The 12,741-nt window shown below is 44.1% G+C and overlaps 1 protein-coding gene and 1 pseudogene across 1 annotated transcript; both read left to right on the forward strand.

Annotated features, from left to right (window-relative positions):
- Positions 1-2,406: 2,406 nt before the first annotated feature.
- IL6 (interleukin 6) lies at positions 2,407-6,933 on the forward strand. Its single transcript, XM_004702841.3, has 5 exons — positions 2,407-2,500; positions 2,681-2,868; positions 4,493-4,606; positions 5,295-5,441; positions 6,652-6,933. Exons 1-5 carry the CDS (start codon positions 2,407-2,409, stop codon positions 6,817-6,819), a joined length of 711 nt encoding a protein of 236 aa, XP_004702898.2. The 3' UTR covers positions 6,820-6,933.
- A 2,331-nt stretch (positions 6,934-9,264) lies between these two features.
- The window catches only part of LOC123521528, a 9,462-nt pseudogene continuing 5,985 nt past the window's right edge, over positions 9,265-12,741 (forward strand).

Here is a 12,741-nt window from a genome sequence, read left to right on the forward strand (position 1 = left end):
TAAGATTTTTTGTTCTGATGATGCCTGATACCTGATCCCTTCGACACCTCGTGATCGCACAGGCTGCCACCAGGACTCTTAACAAAAAATATGTTCCTTCTGGAACTCAATTGGAGACTTTCTTGCCTTGAGATTCTCTGAAGAGAACTCTCGTGGCTACCTTGGGGCCATGTGAATTATCCAGCATTATCTCATTATCTCTCAGGAGCCCTGTAGTGGGTTACCCTTCCTGGCTGCAAACAACAAGGGCAGCAGTCTGAAACCACCGACTGCGCCTTTAGAGAAAGAGGAGGCTTTCCATTCCTGTAAAAGATCTACAGTCTGGGAAGCTCACAGGGCATTCTATGCTGTCCTATAGAGTCACTCTATGCAGAATTAACTCAATGACAGCAAGTTTATTTCGTTATTAAAAAGCCTCAATTTAGTCACATCTGTGAAGCTTTTTGTTATGTAAAGTAACATTCACCAGTTTGGAGATTAGGATTTGGACATCTTTGAGCAGTCAGTATTCAGCCTACTACACCAATTTTTTAACTACCTTTTTCCCCCCCTCATTTTATTGGGAGCTTTTACAGAAATTATAACAATCCATAGTTCAATTAGATCCAGCATAATTGTACAATTGCTGCCACCATAATTTTCAAAACATTTCTTTCTTGTTGAGTCCTTTGATATCAGCCCCCCTTGATTTAGAAACACAATGAGGCAGATGTGGCCCGTCCAGACCTTTGAGGAACTGGTCCCAGCCCCGGAACATCCTCACTGTCAGACCAGCATTATCAGGGGACAGGCTAGGGTAGTGAAGACAGCAGAGTTGACACTCTGAAGACCAGGACTGAGCCTGGGAGCTGCCAAAAGCTTTGCTTTCCAAGCTGGCTGCCCTCCAAGATCAACTGAACCGTTTTCTAAATTGATATATCACAGGACCCTAACACTCCCTCTCCAAAGAGCACTGAAAACAAAACCACCCAAGGATCCTTCCCCTTTTTCATTCTCAGACTAAAAACCCAGTTCCAGGACTGCTGCTTCTCTCTTTAGGTAGTCAGTAAAGGATGGGTGACCTCACTTTCTCTAATGTTATTAGGAAAACAAAACTTTAGCAAATCAATTCATATCTCAAATGCCTCAGTAGCGGTCAGTGTATTAGCAATCCTGAAGAGATATCTTTTGCAAGGCAAATACCTGATTAAAATGTTAACACCATGTTTTGTAAATAATGTTTTAGTACAAAGTAAGAACTATCTGGTCTAAAAGATCATTTGCCTGAGATCAAGGACCTCCCTGCAAGAGGTGTCATCCACTCTGGATCCCACAAGAGTCCAGGCATTGAAGGGAGAGCATGATTCTGTAAGATTCCATCCCAGCCACCTGTGAATTCAGCAAGTCAACTCATACCGGGAACCAGAAGCTGTGACCACAAGTTCCAGAAGAAGCCGAGATCCTTCCCTCAACCAATGATCCGGACTGAAGAGGTAAGTTGCATTCTCCCCATCTGAGCCCAAACCAATTGGATGTGGGTGCCTTGAGAACTCCAGTAGACCCCATGCCCTCCAGGCACCTCTGGGACTCTCCAATTGGAGCAGGACAGCAGGGTCACCCAGATGGCCCTGCTGACAGCACCTGAGCACAGAGATTAAAGTCTTCATGGTTAAGGATCCTGTGTCACTCGGAAGAGAGCAGGGCTGGCACAGGTGGGGAGGGACCTGGCAAGTGCCAGAAGTACAGAAAGGTGTGTGCGTGTGCGTGTGTGTGTGTGTGTGTGTGTGTGTGTGTGTGTACCCAGTGCTCCACCTGGAGACTCTGAGGAAAACTGCATGAGATTCCAGGCGCCAGACAGTTCTGCAATCCCTGCTCAAGCCACTAGGAATGAAAAGTACAGCAGAAGAGGAGCAGTGGGATTTTACTTGTAATGCTGACTTGGTGGACTGAACATTTTAGATGGTTTCAAACACAAATTAATGGGAAATATATATCCTGACCTGTTAATCTGATTATTGAGTTTTGTCTTTTTTTTTAAGCATACTCAACTTAGCTTTTCCTTTTTTTTTTTTCCTTGTAAGACTTAAGACATGACTTCAGCTATACTTTCTCAAGAGAGGCCAAAGTGCTGAGTCACTTAAAAAAACAAAAAAGAAAGAAAGGAAAGGAAGAGTGATCTTGCTTCTAGGACAAGGCTGGATGATGACCTCAATCACCAGCACGGGCCCCCCCACCCCTACCCCCCTACGCTGGGTGGTGAGGTCTATGATGTTAAAGGACGTCACATTGCACAATCTTAATAATGTTTCCAAGCAGCCCCACCCGCCCGAGCCCCACACCCACCCTCCAACAAGATTTATCTAATGTGGGATTTTCCCATGAGTCTCAATATTAGACTCTCAACAACCAATAAATAGGACACTGGAGATGTCAGAGGTTCATTCTCCCCTTGAGCCCACCAGGAACATAAGAGCGCTGCATCTGCCCATCAGAAACTCAACTATGAAGTCCCTCTCAACAAGTAAGTGGAGGAAATCCCAAGCCCTGGGACTGCCTGTCCGCCCTGGGCTGTGGGAGGGAGCGTGTGGTGTGTCCGCAGTTGAGCTTGGCGGCCAGCCAGCAGCCAGCAGCCAGCAGCCAGCAGCTCAGCTTCCCAGCAGTGCAAGCAGCTCACTCCGGCTCTTCCTTCCCTCTGACACAGGCACCTTCAGTCCAGTCGCCTTCTCCCTGGGGCTGCTCCTGATGATGGCTTCTGCATTCCCTACTCCGAGACCCCTGGAAGGAGATTCTAAAGGTGATGCCATCTCAGACACACCACGCACCTCTTCAAACAAAACCCTAGAACTTTTGATGTTCATTCTCTCCCAAGTCGAGGAACTGAGAAAGGAGGTGGGTAGACTTGACTGGGTGTGTGGAAATGCTGCTATGGGTATGCGTTCGTCTTGTGCCTGAATGTGAACAGGGGCTTGGGGAGATCGTTGCCAATGGGAAGAGTCAGTCTTCGGGGGACAGGTTAGAGTTGAGGACCAAGTAGTGGGGTAATTGTCTTCTGCATTCCTCCTCTGCTACGGGGTCTGGAGAATTGCTTTCCTTCCTGGGAAACACAGAACGGAGCTGGAGTCCATGGTCCCAGCCCATTCCCAGCTCCACACTTCCCTTCTCGGGAACCAAAAAGGGCTGCTAGCCTTCCTTTCACCCTGGGACTTTGGGGGGATTGGAGGAAGCTCCACCTGGAAGGACTGCTCAGAACAGTTGCCGTTCTTATCGGTCGTGCAGACTCAGTGAGGACTTCTCAAAGGTGCTCCAGCTCAGACAGGGAAAACATCACCAGCAGGGTTTGGAAAACACTATGTTCTTGCTTGTGTTTTGGGTGAAAATTGACACAACGAGTGAGCTCCAGTTGACTATTTCCTTACCAATCACGTCCTCTTTACCTGTGTTCTGGTTGTTTGGTAGTCCCTAGGCTTTAAATGCAAGGTTTCTATCTGCCTCTTGTTTGGTAACTCGGAAGGGACACAGCCGTAGGGAATAGAAGGCTGCATTCCAGTTCCTGCTCTGCCGAACTCCCTTCCTGATGGCAAATTCCCCATCATCTCTGGGTCCCCTCTGTAAAATCCTAAGGTTGAACTAGCTAATCTCACAGGTCTCCACGCTCTGAAACATTCTATGGCTTGGATTATATTTGCCACATTATCATCAAAATGATGATCCCCTATTAAGTACTAAGGGTGCCAAGTACTTTGCATAAATTTGTCTAATCATCCCAAGGACTTGACCAAGATGGTGTTTCATTATCCCCAATTTGAAGCTAAGGAAACAGAAACTCGGGAGAAATAGCAAGACTGAAGTTGTTGGGGTGCTCTGGTACCCACATGTGATGAATTATACTTTACCGGGTTTGCTAGGATCCTGAGTGGCTGTGACCTTGTTCTTCTGTAAGAACTTCCTGGCTGTGGTAGAACATGAGTGGGCCCTCTAGTGGTGTTTATTGTAGAGGCACTTCATGGATTAAGAGAACCTTACCTAAGGGCACCCTTCAAGTCCTGGTGGTATAATGAATTATGGTTTGGGCTGCTAACCACAAAGTCTGCAGTTCAAAACTACCAGCTGCTCCAAGAGAGAAAGATGAGGCTTTCAGGTTACAGTCTCAGAAACCCACAGGGGCAGTTCTACTGTGTCCTATAGGGTCATGACAAGTCAGAATTGACTCAACAGCAGAGAGTTGTGGCTTTGTTCTGTTTGTTTGTTTGTTTGTTTGTTTGTTTGTTTGTTTTAAGTGCATTGTGATGAAAGCACATATGCTAACCCAAAAGTCGGTGGTTTAAACCTACCAGCCACTCAGCGGGAGAAAGATGTCGCAGTCTGCTTCTGTAAAGACTTATAATATAGTCTTGGAACATTATAGTCTTGAAACACTATGGGCAGCTCTACCCTGGCCTATAAGGTTGCTTTGAGTCGAAATCCACTCGGTGGGAGTTTGTTTTAATGGAAAGATTATGATGTTCCTCCCCAGATATGTGACAAATATGACAAATGTGAAAACAGCAGGGAAGCTCTGGCAGAAAACAATCTGAACCTTCCAAAGATGAGAGAAGAAGACAGATGCTTCCAAGATGGATTCAACAAGGTACGAGCTCATCACCTTCACTTTGGCACAAGCGCTCGCTCTTAAGCTCGCTCTTGCAACTATAGACACGCACAGGCAATACAGAAGATGGAGGCAAAGTTCATTTTGTAATTAGGTAACCCTCATGAGGAGGGAATTTCAAGCTCTTTTTTTAAAAAAGCAATTCATTTTTTAACAGAAATGGTTTGAAATGGCCTCCATGAGTTCAAATTTTCTATCTCTTAAGTAGTCAGGGTGAAACCTCAGCAAGTTTAGCTAGTTTGCCCTGGGTTGGTGACGTGGTGACCTTTCTCCTCTTTGGTTGCCTGCAGCAGAATGGCAGCTCTCCCTCCCTTCCTGCTAAGGTCATTCTCTACACTCTTCTTCCACACAGTGAGATAACCTGCACTGACTTCTGATTAGTTCATGCAGCAAGTCTCAGCCTAGCACTGACAAGGACAGGAGGACAGCCAGCGGGGAGGGAGGGCTTCCATGGCCATATCCTAGCATCTATTGGGCTTTGGGTGGAATTGATTACACAGATATGGAAAATGGGGAAGGTGGTATTATCTGATATCCCGAAACACAAAGCTTAAAAATATGTTCCCTGAGGGTAAAGGAAGCAGTAGCTAAATGATCTCTCCTTTAACTTTTAAAATCTTTTCTATCTTTCTGCTAATAACCAACTTTCCATTCTCTTTCCTCTTAGGAGACTTGCCTGAGGAGAATCATCGCTGGCCTTTCACAATTTCACATCTACATGAAATTTGTGGGGAACACTTTGGAAGAGGAGAACAGAAAGCTCTCAGGTGTGCTGAAGAGCATCAAAGCGTTGATCCAGCTCCTGGAGGAAAACGTAAGTGTCTTGGGTGTGGGGAAGAGAGGCCCAAAGAAGGAGGCCCAGGGAATGTGAGGCTGCCGGGTTCATTCACAAAGGGTGGGGCCACGTAAAGGAAGGATCAGAGAATGAGTCCCCAACAGATAAAATTTTTTTCTTCATTTAAAAAAATTTTTTTTTTGGTAGCATGCCTTCAACAAAGGGCATTAAACACCATTGATCCGTTGATAAATGCATTTAAAACTACATTAAACGAAGTGGATTTTTTAACAATTTCTGATAGTTAAATAATTTTTGAAAAGTCTATTTTCTGAGGCAGGAAATATTTCAGTGAGCCCTAGCAACAAAGAACAAAGATTAAAAAATATTTTAATTATTGGCCAGTGATATTTTTGACATGCAGGTTGTTTTAGCTCCTTTTCCCTACTTTGTACTAGAAGAGTCAATACAGAGATGTCATCCAAAGCTGAAGGGTGCAGAGGTGCCTCGGGCGTTGGTCCCCCACCAACTACCTATTCAGATGCTAAGTTATGGTGGGGTCACTGCACAGGGTGGAAATGAGCTACCTGGCCTTTCTTAGCCAGGGGTCCATTCTCACACGATACCTGCACAGGAATCCGCTGCAGAGTCTCATGCTGCGGGTCTGGAGCAGGGGAGAGATTTCTAACAATCCCCAGGTGACGCTGGTGCTGCCCCTGCAGCACATTTTGCAGGGTGGAACGTGGAACTGTAAACTCTTCATTTCCTGTCGGTCTCACCAATCCTCTTTCCACTCCTAGACCAGAGGCCTCAGCCAAAAATACAGTAGATTCTCAATGGATTCTGGGTAGATGGGGAAGAGGGAGAAGAATCAGAATTTGAGATTGCTGAAGGGGCCACCACTGAGCCTTTACAGATGTGTCCTTCAGTCCCTTAGTCTACCAATAGCTATGAAATCCCATCTGTTTACCAACCAGTTTCAGGTAACAGAATAATAGATGGACAAGATTCAGCTGGTGTCTTCCAGATGCTTACGGTTGAATGGGAGACAGAACCACAAAGAGATGATGAAAAAGTCAGTTTCTCTGAAAGGGGTTTAAGCAGCGCCTCAGCCGATAGGATAAATCATGGCAGACAGCCTCAATTAGCCTTATCTAGCTGTTCCCTAAACATCCCACAGCTCATAGCACCTGTCTTTTAGGATTGCTTAAATACTGAAATGATCCATGTCTTTTTTTTCCCTCTTCAGGTCAAGCATCCAAATGAAATAGCCACCCTTGACTCAACCACAAATGCCACAGTGTTGCCTACATGGCAGTTAAACACCGAATGGCTGAAGAATACAATGATTAACCTCATCCTTCAAAGCTTGGAGAAGTTCATTCAGTTCAGCGTGAGGGCTGTTCGGCTAATGTAGCCGGGACATTCATGGTCATTGCAGTTCATGGGCATTCCTTCACCAGGTCAGAAACATGGCTGGTGGGCACATAACTTATTTTGTTCTCTATGAAGAACTAAAAAAAAAAATGAGCGTTAGGACACTATTTTAATTTATTGATATTTAAATATGTAAAGTCAAGTTAATTTATAAAAATGATATATTTATATTTTTATGAAATGCCATTGGAGATGACATAATACGGTAAAATGGCTCTGCAGCTTGGAGATCTTCATCCTTCCCAGAGACAGATCATTTCATGGAATGTATCAGCTTACCTCACATAAACTGCTAATTTAAACCTATTTTTAAAGAAATATTTATATTGTATTTATATGTTTAAATTTTTTATACCAATAAATTACCTTTTTTAAAATAAGTCTGCAACTAAGCTAATCTATGTCGTGCTGTACAGAACTTAGTATTGCTACCACTACCACTCCCAAATACTTACTTTACATATATTGAGGTCAGAGTAGAACTGTTTCTTCAAGGTTCTGAGACTGTAAATCTTTACAGGAGCAGACAACTTTATCTTTCTCTCTCAGAGCAGCTGGTGGGTTTGAACCTCCGACTCTGTGATTAGCAGTCCAATATTTAGTCAACCCAATAGACAGGGCTCATTATGTACATACACAGGAGAATTCGGCAGAGAGTACTGTTGCTACTACTCTGGTTCCTGTTCATACATGCACTGGTTTGTTCCATGTAAAACATGTTTAAACATGTATCTACAATCCGGAAATGGCTGCAGACATATTTTGCCGGGAATTCTTATCTTCGTCTACTTGGGGTACTTAAACTACAAAAGGTTCGATCAAGGCAGTGTCTTCTGAGGGATCTGCAGGACCAGTTAAATCCAAGGCCGAGAGATCAGCTCAGAAAGTACGGGTGGCTGTTTTCTTGATTCCAAAGGAGTATTCTTGAATATTTTCTCCAAAGGGAAGGAGGATCACAAAAGCCAATAAGGAAGTTTTAAGAAAATGGGAGTCCACATAGGGGAGGAAGAGGCCGGGAAAGTGGCTCCGATGACAACGCAGCCTGCTGTTCTCTGAGGGCAGGAAGGGCCCAGACCAACCAGCCTCACTGCCAGGGAGTGAGTCCATCTCAGAGTCACCCAACAGGCCAGGGGAGACTGGAACTCTTTACCCAAGTAGAAACCCTCATCTTTCTTTGGGAATTTAGTCAAGAATCCCCTTTCCAGTCCCAGCAACATAAACTTGTTTCTTTGAATGACGCTTCCCTGCACCCTAACCACCATACACTGCCCCACCCCCAGCCACCATCCCCTGAGAAATGGGAGAAGCACTGCTGGGCAATGGGAAATTCCCAGCAGCCAGGAGTTGAAAGGGAAGGAGCAAGAAGCCACACAGTCTGACTTCTACAGACCACATATCATAAGTAGGCTTCCCAAAACTACGGTCAAATCAAAGAACAAAAAGAAACAGCAGGTGGCGGCCAATGGAGCCTTTTAGACAAAAATGTATCAGGCACCAAATCCAAGTCATGACATTCCGGGAAGACAGATGAAGAGAAAGGCGATATTAGTGCCAAGGTCTACGTTTATAGCGCACAAGGGAAAGCAGACCTTGGACCAACAATGTTCAGTGTGGTAATATAAAAAAAAGAAAAATGTAACGTATGTGAGAAGGCTTCAAAAACTTTGTGGAAAAATGCATCATCATGGAATTCCATTTTTTTCCATGAATTTTTTGAAGCCTCTCCTACTGAGAACCTATTCTGGGGTCACATATAGTGAAGGGACCTAAGTTGGCCTGGGAAGGGCTGTTACGGAGATGTCCTTGAGTGAGAGAGGTTTGCACTGATGTAAAAGATGTAGCGGTTCACTAGGCCAGAATGAGTGGAAAGAGTAGACCAGGCTGGGGAACAGCAAGTGCAAGGATAGGAATCAGCAAAGGACACACTGTGGTTGAAAAATTGAAGGCTGTACAGTATGTCTAGGACAAGGAAGGGTGGATGGGATGGCGCAGAGAGGGGACTAGACCTAGATGATGGATGGTATCAGAAGCCATTGCTTAAAAATTTGGAATTGACCCCATATGTGGTGAGAAAGCACTGGTAAACTTTAAATAGTGAAATATGAGATTTACTTGTGTGGTGTTTAAGTGGGGGGGGGGGATCTGGAAGAGAATGTTGAGGGAACATTCTAGAGATCACTGCAATCTAGGGTACAAATGACAATGGCCTGAATTAAGATGGTGGCGATGACACGAGAGCAGGCGGCTATGGCAATTATCAAAGAAAGAGAGTTCGGAGCTGGATTCAGTGGGACTGGGTGATCAGTAATCAGGTCACAGAGATTCCTGAGGTCACCATGGCAGCTCTGAAGGGTAGAAAACACCAAGGGTGGGTAGAAGGGATGGACAGAGGAGTAAAAGCACAGAGCGTTTGGGATTGGAGGGTATGCACTCAGGCATCGATTCAAATACTCTGAGCATCCACAATGTGCCAGATCTCTTCTGGGCCCTGGGCGTACAAAAGGTGAGTAGGACAGAGAAGGTACTGCTCATGAAGAGCTCACAGTCTAGGAAAGATAATTAAAGAAATAACTGCTGTGCCATGTGCCAAGTACAAGAAATTATGGTAGCACCCAGGAAGAGCATCGTATCTAGGAAAGGCTTCCTAGAAGAAATGGCCTTTAAGTTTATATCTAAAGAACTTGGAGGATTCTTCCAGGTGAGGAAGTAGGGAAGGTGTTCCAAGTGGTGAGCTCAGGATATGAAAATGCTGGAAGGCTGGTGAGACCATGGTAGAAGAAGTGAATAAGTCCTGAGAGGTTCAAATACAAAGAGAGGTGTGGTAGAGGTGAAGCTAAAAGAGTAGGGTCCAAGTTAGGAGAAAGTGTACTCAATCCCTGCCATCGAGGGGATGCCGACTTGTGGCGACCCTGTAGGACAAAGTAGAACTGTCCCTGTGAGTTTCCAAGACTATGCCTGTTTACAGGAGTAGAACACCCCCATCTTTCTCGTAAGGAGCAGCTGGTGGTTTTGAACTGCTGATCTCATAGTTTACAGCCCAACTTGTAACCACCAGGGCTCCAGGAAAGCATAGAAAATGGGTTAAATAAAATCTTTACTATAACTAAAAGATAAAGAGCAATTTTCTTGGGAAGACTTTGTGTTGTTATTCTTATCTGTTATTCTTATTCTGGACTGCTTTTGTTCTGGGTTGCTTGCTTGGTTTTGATTTTTAAATGTTGAGAGATTTTAGCTTCTTCTGGTGGCATCATCATGTCACTTTGATGACTGAGGTATATCTGATCTAAGCATGGGCTTTTCAATGGTCTCGCATGCATGTGAAAGTTGGATAATGAAAAAAAAAAGACAGAAGGGTTGATGCAATCAAAATGAAGTTGGCAAAGAATATTTAATGCGTCATGGGTTGTCAAAAGAATAAGCAATCTTAGAAGAAACACAACCAGAATATTTCTTAGATGTGAGGATGGTGAAACTTCCACTCACTTACGTTGTTTCTGGGTTTTTGTTTGCTTGTTTGTTTGAAATGAACGTGTATGTCATTAAAGACTCCAAGGCCACTTCAGTTTTACTTTCCTCCTGTTTTGCCACTCAGACCAATATTTAGATCTGAAGGGTAAGAAATCTGAAGGGTTTTTTTGTTTTGTTTTTTCATCCATGAACTATTTTTCATTTTTATTTATTTTTCCATATTAACCACCCTCCTTTTTTTAATTAACTTTGGATACATCATCAGGAAAGAGAACATCTAGTTTAGTAAAGTGATGTGTTAGCCCGGGTAGACTAGAGAAACAAATTCATAGATACTCATATGTGTACAAGAAAAGAGCTTTATAGAGTAATTGTATATTAAGAAAATATCCCAGCCCAGTCCAGATCAAGTCCTTAAGTCTGATATTAGCCTCTATGTCTGATACCAGTCTATAAATTTCCTCTTCAGACTCACAAACACATACAATGATGCTGAGTGCAGGAAGATCACAGGCCAGTGGGTGGAAAGTCTTGTGGATCCAGTGGTTGTAGAAGCATCTCAGTGCAGGCATGGGTCTCCACATGGCTCCTCCAGTTCCAGGGCTCTGGCTCCACCAGTGTAGCTGGCTTGTAATCAGGAATGTCTCACAGCAAGTATGTGTATGTCACCTCCAGGGAGGAAGACAGGAGTTCTCAGAATCCTCTGGAGAAGGCCATGCCCAAACAGAGGCCTCATTGGTTATGATCTGATTGCCAGGCTAGACTCCACCCCTTCTCAAGTTAATAGATTATGTAACTGCCACAGTAGATGACCAATGAAATGAAGGACACCCCAATGAAAAGAATTGACACAAAAGCCACAACAATGTATGCAAACATACGAACTATAATGAAGCTGGCATAGGACTGGGCAACAGTTCATACATAAGGTTGCCATGAGACAAACCGACTAGACAGCAACTAACAAAATCTCATGGTCAGGAGGCTGGGCTTCATTGGTAGGGAAAAGGAGAACTAGAAGACACTGTTCTCTGCAGCAGGCCCAGCAGTAGGGCAGGTGATAGCAGGGAGACAAGCAGTCAGAAAGAGAGGACAATAAGGAACTCTTTGTGGCAGATGTGACTTGGAAACTTCAGACACTATGATGTCTCTCTTGTTTCTTTTCTCCCTCATTCATAACACTACCACGAGCTTTATTGAACCACATAAACCAAAGATTTCAATCTTGTAAAAGCCCAGCTCTAAAGAATGAAGGAAGGTTGATGTCCACATTAACGGATGGTTGAAAACATGGGAAGACTCAGGTATGAGACCTCAAGGAGTGATCAAGAGAAACCAATCAAACCCTACAAGTGTTATGAGTCCTCATAGGTACAGGGAGAGGTTGGAATTTCCTGTAGTCATCTTAAGATGGGAACACTAATGATTATATTTGGACTCTAAAGGAAAGGATTATCTTCAGAGGCTATGAGCTTACAGACACATATTTTACACTATGAAATTTGACCCCCAAAATTCCTTCAACAGAGAAAACTGATAGGAAGGCGGCAGTCTAGACCCCACTTCTCATACCAACTTCAGAGTTTCTGGTAGACTAAGGAGCCTTAGTGAAGTAGTGGTTACACTTTGAGCTGCTAACTGCAAGGTCAACAGTTCGAAACCAGCAGCTTCTCCTCAGGAGGAAGACAGGGCTTTCTATTCCCATAAAGAGTTCCTGTCTCAGAAACCCACAGAGGCAGTTCTACTCTGTCCTATAGAGTATGAGTGGCATTGGCTCATGGCAGTGAAGTGATAAAGCAATCCCCTCTGTAAGATTAGATTAGTAATAAAAAGACCTACAATATGACTGTCCTTTAGCATTTACTGTTGCGCCAGTCATGGTTCAGTGCATGTTGTTACACAGGCACACTCAATAATGAAAGAAGAAGAAAGGCTGCATCATTCACCCGGAGTCATAGACTTTATAGATTCCTATGACTGATTACTGGCTATCCTTCCAAATCCATGTGCCTCTACTTCCATAGCAGTAGAGTTTCACTCCCGGACTCCTTAGTAGTTAGATGTGTGGCTCTGCATAAACAAGTTAGCATGGCAGACCAAGACTGTTACCCTTAGATAGGCCTGCCTGCAGGGGCGGCCCTTGGCTACAACCTGAAAGGCAGCATGGTAAACAGTTCATTTCACTAATAGAAGATTTTCCCAAAGTAAGAGTGACATTCTTGCCCTCAACTATTTGCCCAAACAATACTGAACACCTGCTTTCCTCTGAGAATCTAAAATCTTAGCGAGAAAGCCCAATTACACACACACACACACACACACACACACACACACACACACCCCCACCCCCATTTAACCTATGCTGGTGGGGACAGTTTGTTCTATGATATATGATTCGAGTAAAGTGGTTATCATCTAAGAGTTTTCTATCTTT

The sequence above is a fragment of the Echinops telfairi genome, unplaced genomic scaffold (genome assembly GCF_000313985.2).
Source record: "Echinops telfairi isolate 266 unplaced genomic scaffold, ASM31398v2 ScPeMD7_23;HRSCAF=83, whole genome shotgun sequence".
NCBI lineage: Eukaryota > Metazoa > Chordata > Mammalia > Afrosoricida > Tenrecidae > Echinops > Echinops telfairi.